The sequence below is a fragment of the Strigops habroptila genome, chromosome 1 (assembly GCF_004027225.2).
Source record: "Strigops habroptila isolate Jane chromosome 1, bStrHab1.2.pri, whole genome shotgun sequence".
Lineage (NCBI taxonomy): Eukaryota > Metazoa > Chordata > Aves > Psittaciformes > Psittacidae > Strigops > Strigops habroptila.
Genome location: NC_044277.2, coordinates 108171171 through 108198235, shown reverse-complemented (window position 1 = coordinate 108198235; position 27065 = coordinate 108171171). Strand labels below are relative to the sequence as shown.

At 43.3% G+C, this 27065-nt stretch overlaps 1 protein-coding gene and 1 long non-coding RNA gene across 3 annotated transcripts in view; one reads left to right on the top strand and one right to left on the bottom strand.

The window, feature by feature from the left end:
* Positions 1 to 8438: 8438 nt before the first annotated feature.
* Positions 8439 to 10517, bottom strand: LOC115617906. Its single transcript, XR_003994699.1, has 2 exons — positions 10207 to 10517; positions 8439 to 9050 (listed from the first exon to the last, which is right to left on the bottom strand). It is a non-coding gene; the product is annotated as an uncharacterized LOC115617906 (long non-coding RNA).
* DIP2C (disco interacting protein 2 homolog C) overlaps positions 9355 to 27065 on the top strand; it is a 321459-nt gene continuing 303748 nt past the window's right edge. The window contains exon 1 of one of the 2 annotated variants that reach the window (XM_030508942.1): positions 9355 to 9940. In XM_030508942.1, coding sequence (XP_030364802.1) covers positions 9856 to 9940 — 85 coding nt within the window. In that variant the 5' untranslated portion in view covers positions 9355 to 9855. The remainder of the gene's footprint in view (positions 9941 to 27065) is intronic. The other variant, XM_030508932.1, reaches the window with a different exon arrangement.

Genomic DNA, 27065 nt, shown 5'->3' with positions numbered 1-27065 from the left:
GGAACAAAAGTGGTTTAGATAGGCTTTAACTAAAACTGCTTAGATGAAGACTGAGTAAGACCCATGTGATCTGGAGACTTCACATCAAAATAAAGGTGTTCATATACAGTCTTGCACCAAAAATATCCAAAGGTTTGAATTTCAGCCCGTCTAGTTATTTCCCTTCTCATTATCACCCAGACAAACCTGTGGCCGTGTACTCAGTTGCTCTCAGTGATTTGGCACTACATACACCTGATAATGTTTCAACTCCAGGGAAGAGTCCTCCTGAAGTGATGTAGTGATGAAGTTTTTTAAAGGTCAGTAAATAGATCACTTAAAAATCAGACCAAGAAACAGTAGAAATAGAGCAAGAAAAGAGAATGAAGCAAGATCAAAGCGTGATGACCAGTTCTGGGGATGCAGTGTGGCCCTGTTTGGAGAATACTAAGCTCTCCTGCTTTCTCTGAAAGGCAGGGTTTGAATCCCAGGAAGTGAAATGCTGTCCCTCTTACTTATGGTGAGAGGACATTTTTGTAAACCCTCAAGGACATACTTCTTAAAAATGGAAATACTAGAGGCATTTTAACACAAAGAATTGTCTTAGCTATTAAGTAATATTGCTTTCTTATATTTGCTAACAAAATGTTTATCATTAGATACACATGGTATCTGTGGCATTCATGGCATTTCCTAGAGAACTGCACAAGTACCATTAAATAACTGGTCCTCACAACACCTGAGGAGGTAAGTAAATATTATTCTGTTTCTACAGGGCTAGATGTTACCCCATTCTCTGGATGATTTCTCCCAGAGAAAGGGATTTCACTGTCGGCTCCAATGCCCCTGGAAGCCAACAGAACTCAGACAGGTGCCTGTACTTAAAAGCACTAAGTAGATGAAGAAAAAAGTAATTTAAAACTTGGGAACTGAAGCTCCCAGCTGTCAATCCTGACCTGAATTTCCCAGACTATTTAAAACATGAATGTAAAGGCTTGTCACTGGATGTTAAACAGTATAGGGATGATTAATCTGAGCCTCTGACATGGGGTTGTAGGCCAGCAATGCTGTGTTTGTGGAGTTTCAGTCTTTTCTGGTAAGAATAGCTCCCAGGGCCAGAGAGAAAACGGGGCAGGAAGCACTGTCTACTGTTATTAAAATGGTCTGCTGATCTCATGCCTTTAAGGAGGCTTGGGCGAATAAATAGTCAAACATTAACCTTTTTAGCTTAGACGGGGAAGAAAAACATTCATGCACAATGAAAAGCAGTAATGTGGTGAGCCATCCTCTGCAGCTCGGAGTGGAACTGCCCAGTTGTTTGGTACCCCTCTGTTGCCAGATGTGACTGCTCACAGCAGCACTCACCATAGGGTGCATTTACCCACATGTCAGGGATACCGGGGACTGTTTTCTCATTTGAAGGCTACACTTCGATTCACCAATTTGCTGCATAAGTGAGGTGAAGACTAAATCAATGACTTAAGCATTTGCAGAGAGCACACAGAAACCAAAACAACTGCTGGTTCGTCTTGTTCCAGCACTGAATTCAACTTCCATGTAATTATTTAACAGCAACAACAAAAAAGATACGTCACAAATAAGAAGCTTCTCTTCTGTGCTGCCCTAAATCACACACCTTAAATAAAAACTGGGGATGTGGCTTCATGTTGGAGTCTTTGCCTGCAAAACCATGGTAGTATTATCGCCCTGGGTTTTGAACTCCTAAACCAAGTAAAGAAATGGCATGCAAAGAAGAAAACTTCTGGGCTGGTTTGTAAACAGCAAACACTTGCCATTTAAGCCTTGGCAGGATTTTTTTTGCAAAGGATCAGGGAGAATAGTTTTTGCAGGGTAAAGTTTTAAAAGACAGAAGCAAGCCAGCTTTCAGGAGAAGTATTTCTACAGAGAAGCTTTAGTATAGCTCCCTGCAAATTTTCTCCTGGACTCGGCAAGCCCTAACAGATTTCAGCCTATAGAGAAACTAGTGCTGCAAATTTGAATACAGAGAAATGCTAGAAGTCACCCTTCAGAGCTTCATGGTAACATTGGAAGGAAGAAATGGCTCCTACTGAGACGAAAATAAGAATGGGAGTTTCATGATAGGATTGAATTAGAACATTTTCTCAAAAAAACCCTGTCAGCTTCCCTATGAAAAGAGCTCAGAGGTGAAGAGCCTGGCCATAATGGGGGAAGGAACTTGGGACAATTAGGAGTATCATGAGTGTAGACTTCCCAGAGGGCATCCCTGAGTCTGCTCTACATTTACCGAAGGCTGACGAAAATGTGTGCCTGTTTTTTGGAACTAGGATCTAGATCCTGTTGAGCCAGCACCAAGGTGCACAGACTAAAAAGTGATGAAGAGCTAATAGTGAGTCTATTTATTTCTATTTAGCCAAGTTACATTCTTACATGGACTGTGAAGATGAAAGTGATGATGACAGCAGTATTTTCTGATAAGTCAAGTTTCTATTTCAGAAAAGAAAGGGCTTTCTAGCTTCTGGAAAGGTAGAAGAAATTACTTTAAGCAGCTCAATAGTGAGATGGGTAATTGTCATATGTTTACTGCCATTTGTGCAAAGCTGCTAATGCTAGATGTCAGACGTAAGATAGCACACAATTGGAGCAGATCGTAAAGACAATTATAACACAGCTTCTCAGAACAAAATCCAAGCTTTTTTTTTTTTTTTTGGTTGCCAAGTAAGAAGACAATGAACATGTAAAGGTGGTGCCATAGACATTGTGAAAGCATTTCGGAATATTCCCACTATTGTTCAGATGGATCATTTGGATGTGGCAGCAAGGAACTAGTTTTTGCTTCCAAGAGTCACTGATAATTCAAATTCTACACCTTGGTGGTACTGATGTTCTAAGCCTTGCCAGTAATTAGCCAGCTCCCATGTCAGCTGGGAAAACTATTAAGGGAATAACAACTGATACTCCAAGTCACGGAGTTATTAAAATGTTTTTGGATAAATATCTGTTACTCTGCATTAACAAAGAGTAGCCTTTCATCTCAATTATTTCCAAGAAAGCATGGAACTCTGCTAGACTATCTCAAACCATCAAAAACACTCTAAAGTGCCTTAAAATGCATCATCGTTGCAGACGGCAACCTTAAGCTGAAATGGATTTAACCTGTCCCAGATAGTGCAAATTGGGCAAAATACTCAAGGGTTAAAATATCCTTTTCTTTGTAATAAAAAAAAATAGTAATTTTTCCCCATTTCCCCAAATATTCCATATTTGTAAAGGACGTTTCATGTTGTTTGTTGTGAATCCATGAAAATATTGAGGCATGCCCGATAAGGAGTTTATCCATGTCGTACCAAGAAGAATCTTGAGATGTTTTCCATGTGTTAAAAGTTATTTTTGTACATTAATTGAGCATTGACCTTTCGCAATTTTAATGTTCTTTACAAAAGGTAAAGATGGGCATCATAGAGAGGCATATTAAGTGACATCATACAGAGGCATAATAAGAGTATTACTTACATTGCTTTTACAATGTGCAAACAGTTTTGTATGACATCTTCTTAAACAGGATCAACAATCTGATTTTTTGTTGCTAAAAATATATATAATGCATTAACTGGCAGGCAACTTATGAAAAAATATTAGTTCTTTTTCCATACATTATGTTTTATTAAAAAAAAACATTATAGAAAAGCAGAAAAATTGAAAAGAATTTACTCCAGGAAATCTGCTCTCAAATACTCAGTTTCACATTTTAATTTCAGTAGATTGAAAGATTCACTAAATCTAGTTTAAGAAATTAAGCAAACCCACTGAGTTTTCAGAGAACTGTAAACATCACTGAAACTTCAAACCTTGATGAAAGGGCAGACAACTATTATTCCTGTAAGATTCCTGGTGCAGTGAGAGACCAGCTCTGTGTGTGCATGCGCAGGAATCTTGTGGTAGAATACTGAGACATTTCCTATCTTCAGATGCCAGTTCCCTCAATTTCTCTGAACTTGGGAAATGTGTTATCAACTCCTACCTCAAATGCAGCAGTGGAGAGGATTTTTTTTGGTATGTAAACAGGCTTTGCCAGACTGCAGGAGACTAATAAACGCTTCCTATGTGAGACTAACTTTCAAACCAAAGTTAATTTAAACTGTGCCAGTAGAGGCTTTTTATTACATTTTTGCTTTTAATAAAAAGAAACATGTATGAAAATTATTAAAAAGCACAAAATACCATTGTAAAAAATACTTTCAAATTTATAGTAATAAAATTGTTCCCCTAAGAACAACAGAAATGCAAAGTGGAGAGAGAAATATCTAATATATTAAGGTAAACTGTATTTCCCAAGGTTTCCTTTTCCTTCCTTTTCCTGTGCAGCACCTCACTTCTAGCCAAGAAAGTTCCCTTTTATGCATCTTAGCTCAAATCCAGTTTCATCAGCATATGAACTATTATGCCAAAATATGTGCAGAAGGAGCTCAGGCATGAACTTACGTTCCCTGCTGCCAGCTGTGCTACGAGGCCAGTAAGGTTTGGCACAGGGACAGGCAACGAAAGGAACTTCTCAGTTCTCCCCCTACCAGAGCTTATCTACAACGATGTTAAGGAAGAAAATGACCAAAGGTCATAGTTCCTCTCAGCAGTCTGGGATTTTTCTGTACACTGAGGTCGATGATAGTCATCTCCAGCATTCATTTGGCTTCCCTTCCATAACCCCTGGTGAATTAACAGAGGGATATCTACATTATTTCAAAAAATTAAGGCAGAGAAACAAATACCAAGATATGCAGCGATTGACATCTGTCACATACCTGTGGTAATTAAAGGCATTTAAGGTGTCCAAACAGCTTGGAAATCGGTGCTTGCCTGAGTAGCGTAACAGAACGAAAATCATATCTGAGAAGTGGTGAGCCACTTTCCCTTCCCTTCCCTTCCCTTCCCTTCCCTTCCCTTCCCTTCCCTTCCCTTCCCTTCCCTTCCCTTCCCTTCCCTTCCCTTCCCTTCCCTTCCCTTCCCTTCCCTTCCCTTCGCTTCCCTTCCCTTCCCTTCCCTTCCCTAGGAGAGGAAAGATGAGATTTGCTTTAATTTTTAAGTGTCAAAAGAAATTAGAACCCAGCTTGGAAATAATTGCAGAACCATTTGCATGCCATACGGAGGTAACTTGATTAATGCATCTAATCAATTTTTTTTGCTGTTTGCGGCATGGCAGCAGGTAGCCATCCAGCCACATTTGTGATAGATACTGTAAAAAGAATAATACATTTCATGACTTGTGTATGAGATGCAAGCAGACAGATGCAAATAGAGGAGTGGGAGCAGAGAGGTGAAGGGGAAAAACTAAATTGTGTTTAACAGGGAAAAAAAGAAGCAGTACATCTTCACATAAGCAATGCCAGACAAGCATGTTCATCCCATCCCACAGTAGGATTATTTCCTACAGCATATTCATGATTGCTTTGTCTACTCTGGTTTTAATGTTTCAAATTACGAGGATTCCATCATTTCCTTTGAGAGCTTCTTCTCTTCTGCAGTCTAATACCTCTCATCCCTTGGAAGCTTTCCCTGATACGTTTTCCGGCTCCCTTTCATATTTCCATCTGATTATTCAAAATTGTTTCCTTTTCTCCCTGCCTTCCCCCCCCCCCTTCAACTTCCTTGGTGTTTCCACCTTTCAAATAATCGTGGGCAGCTATCTGGGCCATCCCTTTGCTGTTGCTTAGCAAGCTGAGCAAGCGTTCTTCTAATCTCTCCTCGTAACGCAGTCCCTCCAGGCAGCTGGTTATTTTAGTTGTTTTGCTGTGAATGCCTCTTGCTTTTGACTTACTTTTTTTTTTTTTTTTTTGCCACATTGGCCAAATCCTGACTCCCCACTCCACAGACAGAAGAGAAGCTAACCTGTTCGTTCACGGACACGCTCCTCTTGCTTTTGCTATGGTGTCCAGAAGACACATGCATCATTTTAGGTGCTTTAGGTCAAAGTAACAGTGACTACACAAGAGCTTTTTCTTTTTTTCCAGTGTCTTTAGTGTCTTACCCCATTCCTAAAGTTATGATGCTGGGAACGTTTTCTAGTATAGACCCATCTTTGGGCTAAATCCCTGCAAAATTGGATACATATTTTGCTGTGAGAGAGCTAGGAAAGAGAATATTTATCTAGTCGAGGTCAGTTCTATGTGGTTCTTCAAAAGTTTCACTCAGCTATTGACACCATAAGGTGATCTATACAGAAAATAGCCTCTGGTAGGATTTGACCATTACAGAAAGTATTGTTAAGCAAAAATACACTTTTTATCTTTCTTCCATGAAGATACACATGTTCAAATGGGCCACTGCATGCAAACAATCCAATAATAACAAAAGCATTTGTGTGCAAAGACAGTTGTAAGCTGTGTTGACCAGGGCCGCTGTTGGAGAGGCATCACTGATTCATTTCTTCTCCTGAAAGCAGATGAAGCTGCATGCCATGCAACTATCACCATGCCTGTCGAAAAGTGTACCTTGATAGAAAAGCATTCTACAAATCTCGATGTTGCTAATTAATCCCTGCATTCGAAATACAAATAGTATCCTGCTCTTCTTGGAGTCAGGAACATTTCTACCCCTCATTTCAGGGGATGATTAGGATGCAGCATCTTATCTATAAATCTTAAAGCATCCATGAATTAAAACCAGCTCAGTAAAGTCTCCTGGCTTGCCTCTTTTTCATCAGAATTTCAGTGTTTCATCAAAATCATCATGCAAATGTATATGCTTGGAGATTTCATTCCTTGAGTGTAGGCCCTGATACTTTGCATAAGTAAGAAATCTCTCCTCTTGTGATCAGCCCTAGAGAAACAAACGGGCTTTCCAAGGGAGACCCCCATGGCCCCGTGCGCATCCCTGTACCAGGGCTTGGCTGGTGGAGCCCCAGGTCAAGGTTCCCACATCCCTTTCCCCTCTCTGCACCCGGACCCAGGTGGTGGGATGGCCCTGCCTGCGCGGGGGGCCCCCACAGCCCTCAAAACTCCCAGAAGCCTCCACCCAAGCTCCACAGAGGCCACCACCTAGCACATTGCCCTGGCAGAGAGTTGGCTAAATTCTGCTACTTCTGTTTCTGCCAGATGAGTCCCAACCCCAAGTGATTGCTCTTCCTTTAAAACCACCCAGTGCCTGAAACGTGGGGCTTGTTGTGGAAGCACCAAGAAAGTTTCAGGCACAATGATGTGAATGTTAAAATACTTCTCTTTATGTCCCTTCATGTAACTGCACAAACGGAAAATTTGGAAAGCAGGGTGAACACCACTGGTACAGATTCTGTCATGATCACATAATGACTACAATAATCAACTCCTATCAGGACTGGGGAAGTAAAGGTGCAACTCGGAGATATGTATTAGAGAAGGAAGCCGGACCACCACAGAGCCTTCCCTTGTCTCCCTCCGGGCTGCCTCCATCACACTCGAAAAAGCCGCTCCTGTAGAAGGCTGATACCTTCGGCCTGTTTCATCCCATGTAACACAGCAAACAAACAAACCTCAGATTCTCAGGTAGGAACCCTGGAGCATATTTGGATTTAATTGCTTTTCATTGTTTGCGTCTTGATGTGGTGAACAAGAAAGATCTGGATAATATTTTGAATGTCTGTATTTGAAACAAGCAGTGCTCAACAAAAGGTAAAAATCCCACCCCTGTGTAGCACAGCGCTGGGAGAGAGGTGTTTGTACAGCCCTAAGTGGTGTGTGTGTTGCCAGGCTGCTGCAAGTAATGGCCCTGGTAAAGAGAGGCAATGGTAAAGAGCCAGATGGCTCTCATCTTGCAGTGCATTAAAGAGTAGCCCAGCAGTGGTTACTAGAAATCAACATATATGACAAGAAAACAAATAGCAGCACCATAAAATACAGGGACTTTGTGCGTTCAAGCCTTGTTTATGGCAGACAACCTCAGCGAAGTATCCCAACCAGTTCTGCCACTGGTCGGCTGAAGTGATGCTGGTGTTGGCCACGATCAGGGTGTGAACAGCTCTCCTGTGTCTGGGGCTGGCAACCAGGGAAAACAGGAGAAACCACCATCCCTGCACACGTTGCAGGAATCGCTCCAGTGTTGATGCCAGTTTAGCACAGCTGGTAACATGATGTAATTTGGTTTTGTTCCACAACGTGTTAAAAAATTACATTGTTTAGTATAGTTGCAGCCTAAACTTCTTCTTTTGAAGAAACGCCTACATCCTTGCTTTTCTTGCACGGACTGAAATGGTAAGCCGCGGAGCCACGGTTGGCCTGGGGATGACTATGCCTTTATCTTCCTGCTAATGTTGAGTCCCATGGAGATCTGTTCTGCCATTGGGACTCTCAAGGAATATTAAAATGATAGATACTGTGGTATCTTGCTTCTTCCTTCTTGTGAGAGATTAAAAATAAACAACCCACCAAAACCCAACCCAAACAAAAAAAAAAGGAAGAAAACATGTACAGCGAGAAAAACATAGAAAGGAAGATGTTCCTTGTGAATATATATTTGTTGATCTGAAAGGGAGTTTTATTAAATGTTTTCAAAACAGTTCTTTCTCATGTTGGAGCGGTGTAATTAAGAGCACAGGCGGCTCCTTTTACCATGTTCTCCAGGTGTAGGCTCAGTGTCAGTTGGTACATGCTGGTGCTGAGCACGGACACATGTCAGTGCCAAAGCTATTCTTTTTTATTGCATTAAGTTTATGCTAACCTTTCATGGAAATGGTTTAGTGATACACATACCAGAATTGCCACGGCTTGCTTGGAATAGGATAGAGCAGAGCAGAGCAGAGCAGAGCAGAGCAGGAGTAGAGTAGAGTAGAGTAGAGTAGAGTAGAGTAGAGTAGACTTAGGCTGGAAAAGACCCTTAAGACCACTGAGTCCAACTTCACAGCACATCTGAGCACTGCCCAGTCCATCACCGGCTGAATGCAGACAATATAGGTGGAAACAGGGGTATGCTGTTAGTTGTTCAGCAGGTGGGGAAAGAAAACGGGATGTAGGGTGCTGGGGTGCCAGTCATCTTTCTGGTGCTGAGTTACTGCCTGCCTTGGGCGCATCTCTCCTTCTCCTCTTCCTCGGCAGACCGGGGACCTCAAGCCCTACTTCCAGGCAGCGCTGTTGGGTGAACGCACGGTAACGCACCTGGCCAGCCTCACCCCGGAGCCGCGGTACGCGCGCAAAGCGCTGGAGCAAGGTGGCTCCGGCTGCGGAAGGCGAGCCCGGAGGAGCCCGGGGCTGTGCGGGGCCACGGCGGGGGCTCCAGCTGCGGGGAGCGCGGAGCGGCCAGGGCGGGGCGCGCCGGGGCGGTCCCGCTGCGCGGCCGCGGAGCTCCCCGCGGAGCGCGGCCGGTGCTGCGGCGCCCCCTGTGGGCCGGCGGCGGCGTCGCGGGGCGTCGCGGTCACGTGGATGTGACAGCGGCGCTGCTGTGCCTGGCCAGCAGCAGTCGCGGCAGCGGCACCGCAGCGCCAGGCGCCGCCGCCAGCCCGAGCCGGGTGGGGAGCAGCGGGCCGGGGCCAGGGCGCGCCGAGGCGAGGCGGGAGTCGCCGCCGCGGTGCCGGGCGGCGGGGGGTGGGGGGCGGGCCGGGCCGGGCGCGGCTGGGAGCCGATGCGGAGCGATCGCGGGCGGGCGGCGGGAGCAGCCATGGCGGGGCCCCGCTGAAGGAGGCGGCGAAGGAGGAGGAGGAGGAGAGGGGAGGAGAGGAGAAACCTCCGCATTCCCTCCCTCCGCGCCCCGTCCCCCCGCGCGGACCGCCCGCCTACCCCCCCCCCCCTTCCCGCTGCATGCCCGGCTGAGACCGCGGGGAGGACTCAGCCACCCGCCGCGGCCCCGCCGCCTTCCCTCTCCCCGTTCAACCGCGGACAAAGGGGGGAGAAGCGGGGGCAGCCAGAGGAGGGGAGAGCCCGTCCCCGCCGCGCGAGCATGGCGGACCGCAGCCTGGAGAGCGTGTCCCTGCCCCTGGAGGTGCGGGCCCGCCTGGCCGAGCTGGAGCTGGAGCTCTCCGAAGGTAAAGGGGCGGCGGGGCGGGCCCGGCCCTCGCGCGGGCGGCGGTTGGGGCGGGCGGCGGTCGGCGCGGGCGCGCGGCAGCGGAGCGGCGCGGCAGCCCCCGGCCCGCTGCGCTCCCCCCCCCCACCACAGCGGAGCCCCGGCCCTGCGGCCCTGCGCCCGCCGCCGGCGGAGGGGCTCGACCCGGCCCCCAGGGGTCCCCTGGTGGATCCCCCCGCGCCCCGCCGCGGGCTGGCGGAGGGCACCGGCGCGGATGTTTTGTTCTACCTGCGAATTCCCCCTCGGCTGTGCGCCGGCGGAGGAGGGCGAGGGGCTCCGGCGGCAGCACTGGCCGCCCCAGCCTCGCACGATGGAGTGCGGGAGGTGGAAAAATGCGTGGGGCTGGCTCGGAGGGGCCGCTGCCCTGCCGAGGAAACGCAGCTTGGCGGAAATGTGCCGTGTACCTGCGTGCAAACCGCCCCTCTTTGACCGTATCGAGAGCCTCGCCGCCAAGTCCATGCAGTGTGTGTGTCGGTTGCAACAAAACACCCCGTGAGAAGGTCGTTTTGGACAATACTAGTTAGGTCTCTGAGAGGAAACGGTTCATTTTTTTTCTAGTTGCGGGAGATGTATATATTTAATGCATAACCGAGAGCTCGTGGTGATTTTCTTGGCGTGGTCGCTGTTGATGCTCCGCCGGTTCCTGGTTGGGAAGGCTCTCCTGCAGCCCGCATCCTGCTGCCGCCGTGGCTGGAGGACGAGCCGGAGCGCCAGCCCGCCGTCCGCTCCCCAGCCGGACTCCGGCTCCCCGTTTCCATGTGTGTCAGCTCCGGTTCGGGACCCAGAGGCAGGCAGCGGTTGTTGCCTGTCAGGATCCCTCGCTGGGGGGGCGCGTTGAGCGGCCACCATCAGTCTTGGAGACAGTTTTCGTGTATCAGATGTAACGTGGTCCTCCCAGAGGAAGAGACTGGGGAGTATTTATATATACTGGTACTAGGGTTGGCTCTTCCCTGAAATGCAAATCTGCTATTAGCTGCCCCCTTTTTCTTAATAAACCCCACCAAATATCGGGGTTCATTCACAGAGAGGCTACAGCACTTAACAGAAGGGGCGAATGACCCATAGTGTCCCAAATTAGTTATTGGAAGTGGTCAATATATTGAGCTGTCTGTCTTTCTGTCTTTCTGTAACGGTTTGTAAGGGCTCCAAGCCAGAAAGTAGAATGCGCTCGAGCCAGTTTCATCAGCAGGGAGGAGCTGATGTTGACATGGTATTTTCCTTTTAACGCTTTGAGGGTGAAGAGGAGAATGAGCTACTGGGATTGCTTGTGGCTCTCCTTTCTGTGTCCCCCCCCCCCCCGGGTGCCCTGAAAACCTGAAATAAGAGGAGTTAAATACAATGCTGCCTTTCTGTGATGCACTGCCAGTCGATTGGCTCTTGTCTGTGGTACTGAGGGTGGGAGGAAGGACTGTTTGTATCATGGTATACGTAACGTTCTTGCTTTATGCAGAAAGCACTTCTTGGTGTGTATCAGATCATTGTCTACACAGCAATGAGATACTAATTAAAGCAGCTGTAAGTGCTTGCAGAAGACCAAAATCACACTGGCATAGACCTTCAGTAAGAAACACGCTAATTCAGTATATTAAAGTCGTAATACAGTTTTACGGTGCAGTTTCTGTTGCTGTAGCATAATCCAAGAAGGCTCTGAGGAAGTGGGACGTGGTTTGCAATTGGACATCTGTAACTGCACTGCTGTAACTTCCCTGCAGCTAGAGCTGGAATGAATTTAGCCTCCTGACAATATCTTTCCTTCTGTGCCACTGACGTTACACCCAGCAGACGGGATGGCTCGTGTTTTCTGACAGTGGCAGCCTAAATGAAGATGAGTTGGAATTGGGATGTGGGTGGAGAAAGGGTCAGCATCTCAGTTTTAGTGTCTTCCCCCAAGCCACACTTGGTGTGTTCTTAGTCAAGTACATGACGCTTAATGCCAGAGAAAATAAAATGATTCACTGCTCCTACCTTTAGGCACCCATGCTGTAACTCCTAGCCTGTTCCCAAAACTAATCCCTGCAGAGGGTGAGATCAGTAATTTGTACAGTTTTGTTGTGCTGTAGAAGACTGGTCGTACTCTGGCCATGTCCGCTCTGAGTTAAATGGTTTTCATGGCAACTTTGTGCATCTTCACGCCCTGAACGTGCAGCACCTTGAGTGTGTGCTTAACTTGACTGTAACGAGCCAGTCCACTGACATTCACTGAGATACGCTTACACGTGTACACAACAGCTCACAAGACTGAGGTTTTAACACATGTCAAGCTTGTGATGTGTTAAGGGTTCCCTGCTGCCTTTGTGAAGCCGGAAACTGTTAAAGGCAGTAGACAGGCAACTGCATGCTAAAGCCTATATTTGGGTCTCATTGATAATATTGGGAGTTCAGTGACTGCTGTAAATTGTGCCCCTTTTTTAAAGTGCTTTTCTGAGTCAGACTTGGGAGAAAAATGTTTTTTCAAATGCCGGCTGCCTGAATCGGTTTGTTATACTGGTCTATGAGTGTGAGTTTTTTAGTTCTGGTGCTGCCGCGGGTCTTAACAGCTGCCGCTTGTACGCAAGCAACCAAGTTTTCAGGTGCCAAAACCTGTTATGGACAGTGCAGCTTTAGGAAAGCTTCTGAAAGAAGGCTGCTGCTTTGTGGAGAAGAAGAGCACGGGCAGGATTATTGCAAGATTGTTTCTTGGCTGTGAGCTAAAGCTGTCTCCTTCCTAGCTCTTGAAAGTGTCTTGTGTGATAGCACAGGTCCTACCCACGCAATGCATCTTAAAATTGAACATAAAATAGCTGGTGTCTGTGTGACCAGACCGCTAGTTACTGTGTCACTAGCACAGCAGGCTCTGTGCAGATGTTGTAATTACAGTCCACACTGGTAGTCAGCATACATTTAAATTCAGCCATGGTATTTCCCCCCTCCTCGTGGCCACATTCTGGGTTCCTTGTTCAGCTGTGCACTGGGCATGGCCTCCCTCGCGGCAGGGCTGCTGGCAGGGGAACCTCAGGAAGTGGCTGCTGGACAGGTAACACGTGCTCTTTACACGATAGGGCAAACTGCCTTTTTGTTCCTTTTTTTTTTGTTTTTTATGAGTGTTTTGGCAGTTCTGCACTGCCCATTGGTTGAGAGGGAGGAGCACTTCGTCAGGAAGGTGTTTACTTGGTGTTCTAAGAACGTCACTGTGGCAATCCTAACCCCTTGGTTATTGTGGGCAAGCCACATGACTTCTACCTCTCCTTTGTTGTGGTCTGAATGGGCTTTTTTGTTTTAAACATAGCTATTGAAAAGGTACTATGGATGCAAATGAGAATAAGTATTTTAGATTTCATTAGTTTCATTCTTACAATTTAGAAGGTGAAGAGCAGTCAGAATCAGAAATGCTTACCGGTGTCCTCTGTGCCTGCATGCTGGGTGCCTGCCCCACGCAAGAAGCGAGTGATGGGCAGGTAGCCTAGAACAGTGATGAGTGCCAAGAATGACTTTCAAGTTGAAGTGTTGGCATGTAATGTTACATTCAGCTTAAGGCATCAATAGCACACTTCTTGATGGTGTTTTCACTTCATTTTGGGAGGAGGAAATTGTTTCTGTGTTTCTCAGAACATACGGGCACAGCAGCAGTTTAAATTTTATGAAAATGAGAAGTTATGGAATCATCCTTATCCCAGCATGTATTCTGAAGACATTTGTTTTGCTGCGTTGGAGTAAATGTACCTGATACTGGCATGTTACATGCATGTTCTTTGACGCTAGTGGTTCCAACTGAGTGTACTAAAGCTTGCAGTGCTTAAAACTATCGCCCTCCTAGGCTGATGCAATCAACATGTCACTCTGCAGTAGTTGTTCTTCAGGGCTGCTTAGAATTTTATGAGGCTTTAGTTTACTAACGATGTATAAAATTGTACTGGGTGGAAATAGATGAATCATCTTGTTTTTTTGGAATAGCTCGGGGCTTGTTAACTGAAGAACTTTTTTTAATAAACCCAAGAGTCCAGAAATGTGCGGTCTTATTAAAAAAAAAAAGTAATTCTACAACCCCTCCATTCTTAAAAACACCGAATTTTAAAGAAAAAAGCCCCCCCCCCAATAATTTCTCATTTCCCCCTCAGTTTAAGGCTACAGAAGGTTATATTGCCCTTCCAATTACTTCCTGAGCCAAAATTAATTGGGAAAAGATGCTTTATAGTTCTTCCATTATTTTATCCAAGTGTCAGATAAAATAGCAGAAACACTTAAAGAACCACAGGCGCCACATGGAAAATGTGAAAACCATCCTGTTCAGAAACTGTTCTTCCTATATTCCATACTATACTTCCAGTCCTCTTCCATTTTAAACATATGAGACATAGCAGGGTTTTTTTTAAAAAGAAGTCTGAACTTTTCTCCAAAGAGTGCTCTCAGAAAAGTGTCAGCAGATCTTTAATGAGTGATTACTTATTCCCAAAGGCACTGGATGTGCACTCAGCTAATTAATTTGGTCCTCAGCTTTTGTTGTATCAACTGGCTCGATTATATTCAGTAATATTGGTTGGGTGGATTGGGTCATTGCCTGCTCAGGTTTTGTTTTATTAGGTATAAGTTCTGTCTTTTGTTGTCCACATGTAGTCACTGGGTTGGGGCCAGAGAACTGTAGTTAGCTCCTCTAGTTATTATTTCTCCATAACATTTGCCAGCTGACTCTTCACCCGTGGGGAGGTTTCAAAGCGTGAAAATTTCAATAACTAGCACACCTCTGTGATTTGGGACACAGAGTCATCCTTTTAATTCACTCCTTGAGAGATAGTGCTCTGCTTAGCAAGTGGGTATCACCTGCACAATGACAGAGTGTTAATACGTTCTGAGTTTAGGTGAGAAATGAACTAAGAAATTCGATACTCACATTTGCTTCTTGTTTTTTGAGCCATGAGTGTGCAGTTGGTTCATGCTTTCACTTCTTTTTCTGTCAAAGAGAGGACTAATTTACTCAAAATACGTAAAGCTGAAATTTTCGTGTAAGTTATGTGCAAGATCTAAGGCTTTAAGAAAATATACCAAATACCATGGGAATTATGATAAAATCAAGAGCACCGGCAACAGATTTTCTTTCTTTGTAAGGTGAAGATTCTCTCATCAGCTGTTTTGTTTCTCGGCGCTCAAGTTGAAGAGGAACAGTAGCTCGATGAAGGTTAAATTCACTCATGAGTTAATAACTTTGTGTTCTAAAGCACTGGAATTTGAAGGGAGTTTTATTTATTTATTTATGTATTACCTACCTGCTTCACTTTACTGTGCTATTTGGACCTAGGGGCTTTTAAGGGGTGGTGGTGTGTCGAAAGGATTCTCTGTTACTCAGTTGAAGTACATTATAATGCCTTGTAAATAGACTATGCAAATCTCCAGGATGTTCCCAGAACAGCTGTCCTGAAGGCATGCTGTAAATATACCTTTATTGCCAGCTGATGTTGAGCAGCATTGATGCCCAAGGGTTACACTTAATAGATCATGCAGATGATCTTTACTGTATTTCACAACAGACACACTTGAAAAACTCCTCCCAAGGATGTGTGAAAATTGCCAACAGGGTGTCAGTTTTATAGGCAAAACAGGCAGTAAGCAATGTATTCCTAATGAGAACATGCACTGGAAGGAGCTGCCCTTTGCCGCTTCGGGGTACGTCTGCATGATTCTGCTGCACAGTGCAGGAGCAAAAGCCAGCCCTGCTTCCCCTTGCCAAACCAACAGCGCAATGTGCACCTATGGTTGTGAGTCAACACGCTGCATTTCTCTGGAAGGATATTGGCCTGCCTTTGTTTCCCCATTATAAGGGGAATGCTGTCGTTTTGATTCAAATAGTCTTTATTCTAGCAAACCAAATATCCTTTGCTGTTGAAGGAATTCAACTTTAGCACACCTCTTTCCATTGTGTTTAATTTTTCTCAGGGAAAAATATTTTCACGCTGTATAGAAGGCAGATGTAATGAACTAATTTTTGATGCAGGGTTTGGATTGGGAGCAGCAGAAAGATCAATGTTTCTCTGAAGGGACATCAATAGGCTCCTTTAGGTTTTCATAGCTCAGAATGGATGTTTGTGGTGTGGTACAGAGAATCCTAAATGTACCGTAGCTCTTCTATACTTAAAAATGCATTGACTGCATTTTAATTTTTTAAGAGGCTATTTGTATAATGCGTCAAGCAGGACATATAATTTTTTAAAAATAACTGCTTTAATTCCCCGGCAACTGTCAGACAAGATGACTCACTGCAGTATAAGAATTCACCACAGCACATCACAGATTTGACACAAACTCTTAATCCATGTAAAATTATGCATGTACATTCCCCTACCTTCCCGGTGGGTGAGCTTCATTTTGCCAAACTCCTGATGATCCCATTCTGCCTTCTCTCCTCCCCTGCCTCCTTTTTTTTTCCCTTTCTTCTTGAGCACCTCCTCACAGTCAGTAGCCCCAGCTGCAGGGTCTGGATGCAGCAGTCTTTTTCTGGCTTGCTAAGAGCTTTTCCTGCTCGCTAACAACAGCTCCTGATTCTCTCCTTGATTGTGGTGGTGGTGGTGGGCATTTCCAAAACATGATTGCTCTCTGCAGGGCTATTTCTGGTCTTTTCTTGTATTACTTGGGTAAACATAAACTAAAAAACTGGAACTGGTTTCATTTAATTCCACTTGGTGGAATGCGTCAGGGAATTGCTCATTTTAGGCCTGTGTAAGTCAATCAAGTGTTTTTCAGTAATCTTAGCTAGGGCTCCTAATTGCTAGCCAGTATTATTTTTCACTAGGATTAAGAATAACTTTAGAACACATATAAAACATATTTGGGACATCATGATTTTCTGCAATGAAAAAGCGAAGATAGGAATAGGAATACTGAAAGCGATTCAGCTTGAGACAGATGTTGGGAAGACCACTCCGTGCCTTCAGCTGGAGTCTCTGGCTGCAGAAGGGGAGGCTTCTGCCCTACCTTGTGGAGTCCTACCAGAAAAGCCTACGCATGGCTCTCAGGGAATGGACGAAGGCATGCTGTGGTATTTCTTGTAGTGCCTTTTCTGAGAACAGAGTCGTTTTCTTGGCAGTCTGATAGACATAGTCTTATTTGACAGGTAAGCTGCAGTCCTTAGAGCAGCATTAAGTGCCAGGGTGTGGATAATTGTCACATTATTTTATAGCAGAAGTTAATGTTGGAAACTATATGATGTCTGGTCTCAATGACCTCTTTTTAAGAGTATCATGTGAAACGGTTGGATGACTAGAGAAAGGAAGAGTTCTCATAAAGTATCTTAATAGTGTGGAAGGGAAGGTATTTCCTATGATGACTTCTGAAGGGGCTGTTTGATTTCCAAAGACTTAACTGGACCGTTAACAGGCCATCTTTTAGGATGCTTGAGGTGGTGTTTGCTTTTATGTGTATGACCGGGTCTGCAGAATGGTGACAGTTGTGGGGAAGAAGGGATACTTCAAATGTTGCCAGCTTCTCTGGAAGTAAAGATGGATGTAGGACCTGTGTTGGTCCTATTTCCCTCTGGATCCAGAAACCATGCCTCCACACTAACCGTGGCATCTGTAATCTCTTCATTCAAATCTTGGCTTGATCCGTATGTAAGATTAAAATATCAAAAGAAATCTTGTAAGTCTGGTCTGGTAGGAGCTGTTCAGAAGCCAGAAAAATGTTTCATAACGAACTCTGTGACAAATACTGAGCTGTAAGAAATGGAGCCTGCATTTTTACTGGTAGGCTGGTGGTTGAGAGTCTGCCTACACTCGCAAAAGTTTAGGGACTTTTGGTTGGCTTAGAGACCCAAGCGAAGTGCGCTAGCACTCATTTTCTTGGGGTATGGGTGTCCATGTGTCCATAAACAGCCTGGCAAAATAAAGAGAACCTAGCAACAATCTCTTCACAGACAGCAGGCCTGGACTATTCCCTTTGTGTGGCCCCTCAGATAGAGTTACGCAGTATACAGATACTTGGGTGACATGGTTTAGTGCGAGGTGTCCCTGCCCATGGCGGCGGGGTTGGAACTACATGATCTTAAGGTCCTTTCCAACCCAAACCATTCTGTGATTAGCAGGATGATTACAGGGCTATTGCATCTATTACCATTTCATGAGAAAATAGACCAAATTGATCTTTGGGGTTATAGTGTCTCATTATGGAACAGTTCTGATATTGTACAGAAAGTTTCCTTCTGAAATCCATATACTGTGTAACTACAGTCTTATAAAGCTACATGCCTCAAGGTTGTAGCAAATAATGAAACTTCGCTTTGTTTTGAGAGGATTCCCTAGTCATATTAACTCATGTTTTTCATTGTAATAATTGCGAAGAGAATGAGCAAAATGAAGCGTTTTGTGCACCATGCTTCTCTTATCCTTGTTGAAGAATATTATGCCATGAAAGTAATGGGGTAATATTTTCGATGAGTGCCCGAAGAAATTAAATGGTGACATTGTGGTGACATGTGAACAATCTGACTTTGGTAAAGAATCTTAAAATGGAAATGGTGTTTCAGATGCTAGACTTCTTTGACAGATGCCTGAGGATGAACAAACAACAGTTATCTAGTGAAACAGCAGAATGGAGAAACATCCCTATTCTTTCCTGAATGATGACAGTGGCAAACCCCTGCGCTGAATTTCCTGGAAGAGTCCAGTTCATGTGTCATATTTTAGTCTAAAAAACCCTAAAAATGCATTGTTTGGAAGATGGTGTAGGTTTTTCTAGCTGTTTTGAAGTGGGGGTTAACTTTTTTCGTTTTAGGAAGAAGTACCATTGGACTTTCAGTTCTAAGAGGGAAAATAACATATTGACAGTACTTTTAATTGGCTCTACTTTTAATCAGCTCCATGTTGTAATGGAGAAAGTTGGTTTGTTGTGTTGAGCAACAGGAATGGGGCCAGCGGGAATTAAATTTAAAGATTTTGTTGTTTGTTTTTTTTTTTAATGATGATTAAAAAGAAGTCTTGCATTTTGTGTGTATGAATTTTATGCTGCTAAAGCATTTGGCACATTTCAGTCACAAGGTTTTGTCTGTGTCTGTTCCAAACTCTGACTTCAGTCATGTGAGTATCCATACCATAGACTCGGGAGAGTGTGACAGAACAGCTCAGAAGAGATCTTGAAGGGTGACCAAGAGTAGAGACATGGGCACTGGGGGTTGAAGCAGTCCTAATAAACATTGTTAACCAGGAGAAAGATGGGGAGTTTATTTTGATTATTTGCAAACCTTGTATTGGGGAAGGAGGAATACTTTCTTATAGTGCGAAGTTAGTGCAATGTTAGCAGTCAAAAACATGAGAAGATCCAACTCCTAGGAATGGAAATTAGAAAAATTCGGATTGGAGAAAAGACAAATACTGATAAGGCTAGACAAACACTGAAACACTTGCATAGGAAAGAAGGCTCAACAGCTTTATAAAATATGTACCCACTAGTAGAGTTGATAGAAGGCTCCTTTCTAAAAAATACTGAATGTAAGAAAGAAGTTTGTGTATGTAGATATCCACCCTTGACTAGAAATACACTGATTTAAGTGCAATAGGTACTTCTGTAATGGCATTTTATAAATGTTGTAGCCCAGTATTATGATACACATTTTCCTCATAACTTCAAAACAACACTGCAACAGTTGAGAATTTCAGGTTTAGTATGTTTTCAGTGGTTTACTAGTGATGACTTGACATTTACTTGCAGTAGTAATATGTTTTAAATCAATATTGAACACTGTAAGGATGTGCATACATTGCAGTTCGAGAGGATATCAAACACAGCCGCTCTGATAATACTTGCTTAAATACTGACTACTCATATATTTACCTGTAGCTCAGGGGAATTCTGTATAATCATGAAGTGGCAGAACAAAAACATTTTTAAAGGCTCCCTTAAAATTTATTATATGTAGTTTGATAATTGGCTTTTACATAAAGGTGTTGTCCTTTTAATCATTTGGATAAAGAGTAAGAAAGCATTCACTTCCTCTGAAGATTAATCCTTCCTGCATCCTGCTCTCTGATACTTCAGGGAGGTGAGGTCTGGACTCAACAATGAAATGAATCTTGGTAAGACAGTGAGTGTATTATTTTTTCTACTTTAGTTCTGTATTTCCTTTTAGCTTTCATACAGTAGGCATCCATTGTGGTGTATATTTTTAGTGAACAGATCTGCGAATATTACTTCTTTCATTACCATTTAGTGTTTCTTGAATTTTGTATTATTATTTGTAATTTTGTATGTGATTGAATGCACCTCGAATCCATGCTTTTCCAGCATATTAAGTTGCAGCTGACGAGAAGGCCCTTTCTTCTTTGAAAACAAACCCAGTTTTCAATGGAAGGTTTCATCAGGATAGCTGCTCTTTGCTCGCATGTCTTTGCTTTTGCCTCATTGGCCAGTCATGGTAACTTGGATTTGCTCTTTGCATCGTGGTGTTAAGTGAAGGGTATAGGAGCAGTGAAAGTGTCTTTGTGCCTTTGTGCTGTCACGGGAAGGTCTGTGGAAACTGTTTCATTTTTTGGGAGTTTCATAAAGCTGGTATCTTTGACCTCCACTGGCAACAGTGAAACAGAGAGAGAACATGTTCCTTTGTCTGCAGTGGGAGAAGTAAGATATTTCTTTTTGTTTAGCCCAGACAGTTTTTCTTCTTGAGCACAGTGATGTCTTGGCCAGTATTTTCTGCAGATGGTATTTCTGGGGAAGATGAGGACTCCTGGCAGTTCAACATTTTGTTTCCAGCTTCGAAGGGCAGCCCCCTATGTGTTTTTCATTCCACAAAGGATGCTGTGCGGCCAGGCAAGGTGGCTAGGGTCACCTTGTGCAAAAGTGAAGAAGCTGTATGTGGAATGCCTTCCGCCAGAAAGAGACAGAGCGAGGTCAGATTTCATCTTTTACTGCTGGACCTTTTAGAGACATTTGGTAACTTCTCATAACCTAGTCCATAATAGTTCTCACTCCATGGTATACTTTTAGAACAACAAGCGTAGGAAGTCTGGGCTCTTTCTTGTCAGTACCAGTTTCTTCCTTCTGGGAGGAATCTAAGCTAGGTCATGCACCAGCTCTTTGTACCATTCAAGAAATACGCTGGGCTCTTTTCTGTCCTGAAGATCATGCAAAGACCACAGCATCTCTGAAACTTAAAGAATTTCAGTCTGAAGTCCCCTTACTGTATAATGCTGTTGGTCATTCCTAGGTGGTGGTCTGGCTTTGGTGACCCGCAAAATGCTTTTCTGTATATTTTGACAGGAAAATGTCACCTGCAGTGTTAGGTCTGTTACACATCATTCAAAATGTCACATTGCATATGTATGTTGCTTCAGAGATGCACTTTGGCTGTTCATGATTGTAATTGGTTACTTCTGGTAAATAATAAATGTAGTTTCAGATTTAACTTCCTTTATGAGCCATTCTGCTTCAGGATATACTAGAAATAACTCCAGGCCTCATTTGCCAACTTGTTCCTCTGTACTTCTTTTAGGACTGAAGCAAGCTGTATATCCAGGACTATATTAGACTGAAATTGGGAAGCAAGAAGCCAGCTCTTCTTTAGAGTTGGATTTTTTTAACATGAACAGCTTCGTGATCTGAATTTTACACAGGCTTCTTACTTCTGTCATAAATCTGCTCTAACTCAGATGCCCGAAGAAGTCTCCCCTGAATTCTTAGATACAAGGTTGTTTTGCTAGTGGGGGCCTTGTGGAAAGTACCAGTTTGAAAATGGTACCTGATAGATGTTACTGAAATATCTTATTTAAATAATAATAAAACATGTTATGTATGCTGCTTCATCAAAAATTGTTCAAATGGGTATGTTAGGGTTAAGAGAGAGAAAAGTGTCTTATTTCCTTCTGAAATACTGTGGCATCTCTTTTTCTCCAGGCTCCTTTTGAAAATACTGCATGACTGTTGTCATGGGCTGGGTCAGTTTCCTCGTTCCACCTCTGAGCGCAGTAAGAATGATCAAGCAGCCACACCTCCCAGAGCTGGGCTCCCACTAGTGTACAGTAGGAATTACAGTCAAGGGGGTGACTGATGTCTCCCCAGAATAGAAGTCGGGGGGTACTCTTAATATAAAAGCTGAAGCTTCATTTCCAGGGGCTCAAATAAGGAGGGAGTATAAATTTTGCCAAAATATATTCTTGTATTTATTTTTTTACTTGGAAACAAGTCCAGTTCACCTAAAAATAAATGGCAAAAACTATGTTGGCATCAGGACTTCAGTAGTGGGTGTACTTCCACTTAAAGCTATGTCTGTGAATAGGCAGAAACAATCTGTGGTATTTGAGGATCTATGCCAGGGTGTATGGTAGAAACAGATACTTTTTCTCCTCTTCTCTTTGTGAGAGAACATTTTGCGTTTCAGACAGAGCATTTACATATATGGAACAACAGGCCAAGATGTGCTCCCAGCGGAAAGACGGGGACCCCATTCAGGACTGGGAAACCAGACCATATTTAGAGAAGTTGTTACCAATTTGCTGGAAGCGACTAGTGATCACAAAAGCTCTGTAGCATTTCTGGTGTTCTGTGAAAGGTAATACATGGTTGGTATTACCTCTTCTTGTGTGACAGAGAAAGAGAAAGCCAGCGTATGTGCCTTCTGCTTTAATTTTTTCCTCCTTCTTACCGCTGTCTGTTGCCTCCCTCCTTTCCCCCACTCCTCCTTTTTTTTTTTCATTGTTAAACTCGGACCTTCGGGGCTTCTTTCCAGAGGCATCTGGCCCTGATATGGTGGGTCAGGGTCAGTGTGCCATCGTGCCCCATGTATTTCTGTTCCTCGGTCATTTGTCTTTCCACGAGTCCTCTTAAACAGCAGACTTGTGTGCAGGATCACGCTGTAGATAATTCATGTGATGCTTCCTTTTGCAGTCGCTTTTTTCACATGTAAGAAGACTGCCCATGAGAAATGAGCACCCAGAAATGAGTAGCTTTTTTCACATGTAGAAGAGTGCTCATGAGAAATGTCAGGACCAACATGCTGAAAATGGAAATCTTTTAAGTTTAAAACAAATTCTTTTCTTGGAGTAACAAACTTGCTAACTACTGAAACTCAGACTGTAGAGACACTAGCAGAGGTATATGTGTTCTTCTAATCATGCTTGATGTTTGCTTTTTTGGTTATTGCTATTTACTTCTACTTTATCATGTTTGCTTAGAGCTAATTAGGATATTCTCCATGCAGTGTAAGGCATTTACGGAGAAACTGAACTGCTGCATCTTAAAATTTCTTGAAATCTGATCTGGAGATAAGTCATGACATTTATTTTCCATCTAAAGTGCATTTATCTTAATAATAACCCCATTCATTGTGTTTTTGTTATTCACATGAAACTCACACTAAACAAAAATACAGCTTATAGAGCCTAAAATTATAAGGACTACTTGCAAAGAGCTGGCAATGCTGTCTACATGATGAAAGGCATTTAAATTTTTCAGGCATAAAGCATGGATTAGAAACTATATCTTCAAATCACCTTTGCATATTTATGACTACACCTGTTTTATAAGCAGAGGAAAGTGCTGAGATTCCTCCTCCCCCGTGCCACGGTTAGTGGGGTGAAGAAAAACAAGATTGTTTGTCAGTTTAAGTCTTTTAAATCCAAAGTGGAGCCTTATCTGCCTAATAGCCTAACACCAGGGAAAGATACTGTTTGTGTGCAGCAGGGCTGTATTCATGTGACTGTCAGTGGCTGAATTACTGCTCTCAGTTCTATATAAAGATTCCTGCTCCCAGCCTGCCCCTCCCCGGCACTGTCATTTAGCACAACATGCAGCATGCAGTACGGCTATAAAACATCCCTGAAATATCGAGCTATGCCTCCTTTCTCACTTGTATATGGAAAAGAAGAAACAAATACGAGGCTGCCTTCTTGGCTTAGAAGAACTTCCTATCTCTGTCGAGTTCAGCGCCAGCTGAGGCAGAGTCATGTTACTTGCACGTGTTTTCAAGCATGGTCTGTATTCAGGGGAAGAGTTGGGGGGTTGTGCGATTGCTATATCCTGCACCTCTTCTCTGAAAAGTGCAAGTTGTGCTCAGTTTAGACTTTGGTGTTAATTTGAGTACCCACAAAATACAACTCTGTGGGGAGCCCCACTTGAAACAACAGCGTTGCAGGTGCTACACAATGTGGGATGAAGCTGGTTTTTAAAAGTCCTATCCAGTGTCCCTGCTGCTGTGCTATTGTTTGCAGGTCGATCGTGATTTCAGTGATGCATGGGTTTACAGGCAAAAAAAAACCAAAACCAAAAGAATTAAAAAAACAAGAAGAGGAAAAAAATCTTGTGGATGTTTTTTTGTTTTCTTTTTCCTCCTGAGGAAATTTTTTGTAGCTTTTTAAAGTTGGATCAAATCAGCAGTCTGCTACATAGTACAGCTTCGTAAGTAACTGCACCTTATGGAGAACAGGGATCTGAACAGCGTGGATGGAGGAAAAGATGGATACATTGGGAAGGGACCTGTGCATAGAAACATCTCAATCCAGTTTTGCTGCTGAATAAAATATTTTATATAACTACACTGTCTGAATATAAGAAATAATTATTTACTGTGAGGCACTAGCACAGGTTGCCCAGGGAGGTTGTGATCTCTGTCCTTGGAGACACTCAGAAGCTGTCTGGACATGGTTCTGGGCACCCTGTTCTAGGTGGCCCTGCTTGAGAAGGGGGTTGGACAAGATGTCCTCTAAAAGCTTCTTCCAGCCTCAGCCATTCTGTCATACACCCTTAAATTTCGACCTTTTCACTGATAAGTAATTTTGCACTTCCCAGTACATTTCTCCTGGATTTCACACTCTCGGAATGGTTTTCAGAATGACGTGCTCAGCCTCTCTCTCCTGCAGTATGTTCATAGCTGCTGTCAGTGGCTCTCCAGCTGAGATCCTGTGTAACAGCAAGTTTTTAAATTTGGTTTTAATTATGCCACGTGCACATCAGTGAAAGTCAACAAAAATATGCAACATGGGAGACGAAGCACAGTGCATAAAACAGATCCTTGATTTTGAAACCATTTCCCTTAAAAGAGTGTTCCTGTTTTTTATATGCAAAACTTGATAATGGCAGAAAATTTACGTCTTATGTAAATGATCTAGATTTGAAGCGTGGTAAGGTTGCTTGTAATGATTTTAATACTGTCATTATTATCATCTCTCATCTATGTGACTGTCAGAGAATTCCTAGTTTTGTTTCTGTATGATAGAAGTATATGCCTGTTTATATCTGTGGAAAAGTAATTGCTTTGGTTCTGTCAGGAGCAGGGAAATGAACAGATCTGAATGGCTTTGAAAATCAGTTTGTTTGATTACTTATTAACACCAATTTCAGATATGAAAATATCTTGAATGTTGGTGAGATCTTTTATTATTTTTATTGAAACCTGTTTTGAGAGTAATCATGCCCTTAAATATCACCCTTTTTTTTTTTGACGTTTCGTGGCAGTAACGCAATAATGAATCTCCTGACGGAGCTAGAAGGCAGTCACCAGATACCTTGGCATTGCAGAACCACCTGCAGTGAGATCTTATGAAAGCTGTTTGGTGGCTGTGGTCCTCAGTTGAATGTTTGGCCACATGCTATTAATTCTTTCCCAGCCACCAGACTTTCTTTTCCTGTCTATAAAAAGGGAAGCTGGACTGTATTTTTTGGGGGTATGAATGCTGCTTTTAAATATGGAAGAACCTCCATATCCACATTGTTTCCTGACTGTTCAGTGAGCAGCTGGACATAGCTTTTGCAAGAGAAAGTTATGTAGAGTATGGTCCCAATTCAGCAAAGTATTTTAAGCATGTGCTTCAGTCTCACTGATGTTGCCAGTATAACTTAAACCAAATTGTCACATGAGGATTGAGCATATCTGTCTCCTGCATGGAAAAACCAAATCTTTGACATCTTCGTTGGTTAAAAAAGAGAGTCAGTGTTAAGGGATCAACAGTCTTTCTTTCAGGTTACTGTGTGAAAGATCAGGGATCTTAAAAGCATTTTTTTTTTAATGATGCTCCATGATATTTTTGCCATTGTCAAGTCATTAGATGAGGAACAACAGAACTGGCCATGTCCAGTTCTCATTCTGTAAACTTCCTCTGTGCTTCATTGAATTGTAGATTTTAAAGAGTTTTGGGTGATGATGTTCTTAATTTCTATAGTATGAGGTTGGAGGTGCTCAAACTTAGCTTGCTTCTGTACCACAGCCTCAGAAACAGAATAGTATCACCCTGGTTCTGTCTGAAGAAGTGTCTTTGGTTACCTTCAGGGTAAAGATAGTGATTGCTGGTGCCAGGATGGCAACATCGGATTCCAAGACCTGAAATCAGGTTGATTGATATAAGTGAGTAGAAGTCCTATGCTGCAGGATACAGTGGTAACCCTAGTTCTCTGATAGGCAGGAAAGTGTGAAGTCTTGTAATATTTGAGAATCTGCTTTAGAAATCAGACTAACCAGATAACAAGGAGAGAATCTACTTTTCTTTCCAAGAGATAGTGCCTGTCAGCAGAAGAATATAATATAAGTCTTTTGGTAAAGGGTACATTTGATATGCTTGCAGTGAGTTGTCAGAAGCCACGTGTCACGGAGAGGGGCCTCTTGTCTGCAGCCATAGAGATGCAATCACCTTAAAAGCCCAAGGCAGGTCCTTGTGTTCAATATACCTGGTGCCTTTGAATGACAGTGAGAAAATGGGAATTACAGCAATTGCCTTTCCTCCTAAATACAAGGAGATGTAGGCACCCATTTTCTGGAAAACATGTTGAATCCGTTTCTCTTTACCTTTTGCTGCAAGGCAGGATGAGAAAGAAGCAAGGAAGAAAGAGCAAGGCTGGAGCCATTCTTTTTTTTTCTAGTATTACCTTAATAAAAGTGGTTCATAGGCCAATTACTGTCGTCACCAGCCAAAGACAAAAATGCCCATCTCCTGTTTTCCAGGGCTGAGTTTGCAGCTCAGGCATATGGAAAATCTAGATCCAGCTGGGCAGTCTTCCAAAGTCTGATTCAGGCCATTCTTTTATGGGGAAAAAGAGGCAGTTGAGGGATGGATGAGAAGATTTTTTTTCTTTTCTTTTGTGGATTTTCAAAATGTCAAAAAACCAATGGGAGAGGCCAAGTGATAGGTATCTCTTTCTTTGTTAACGTT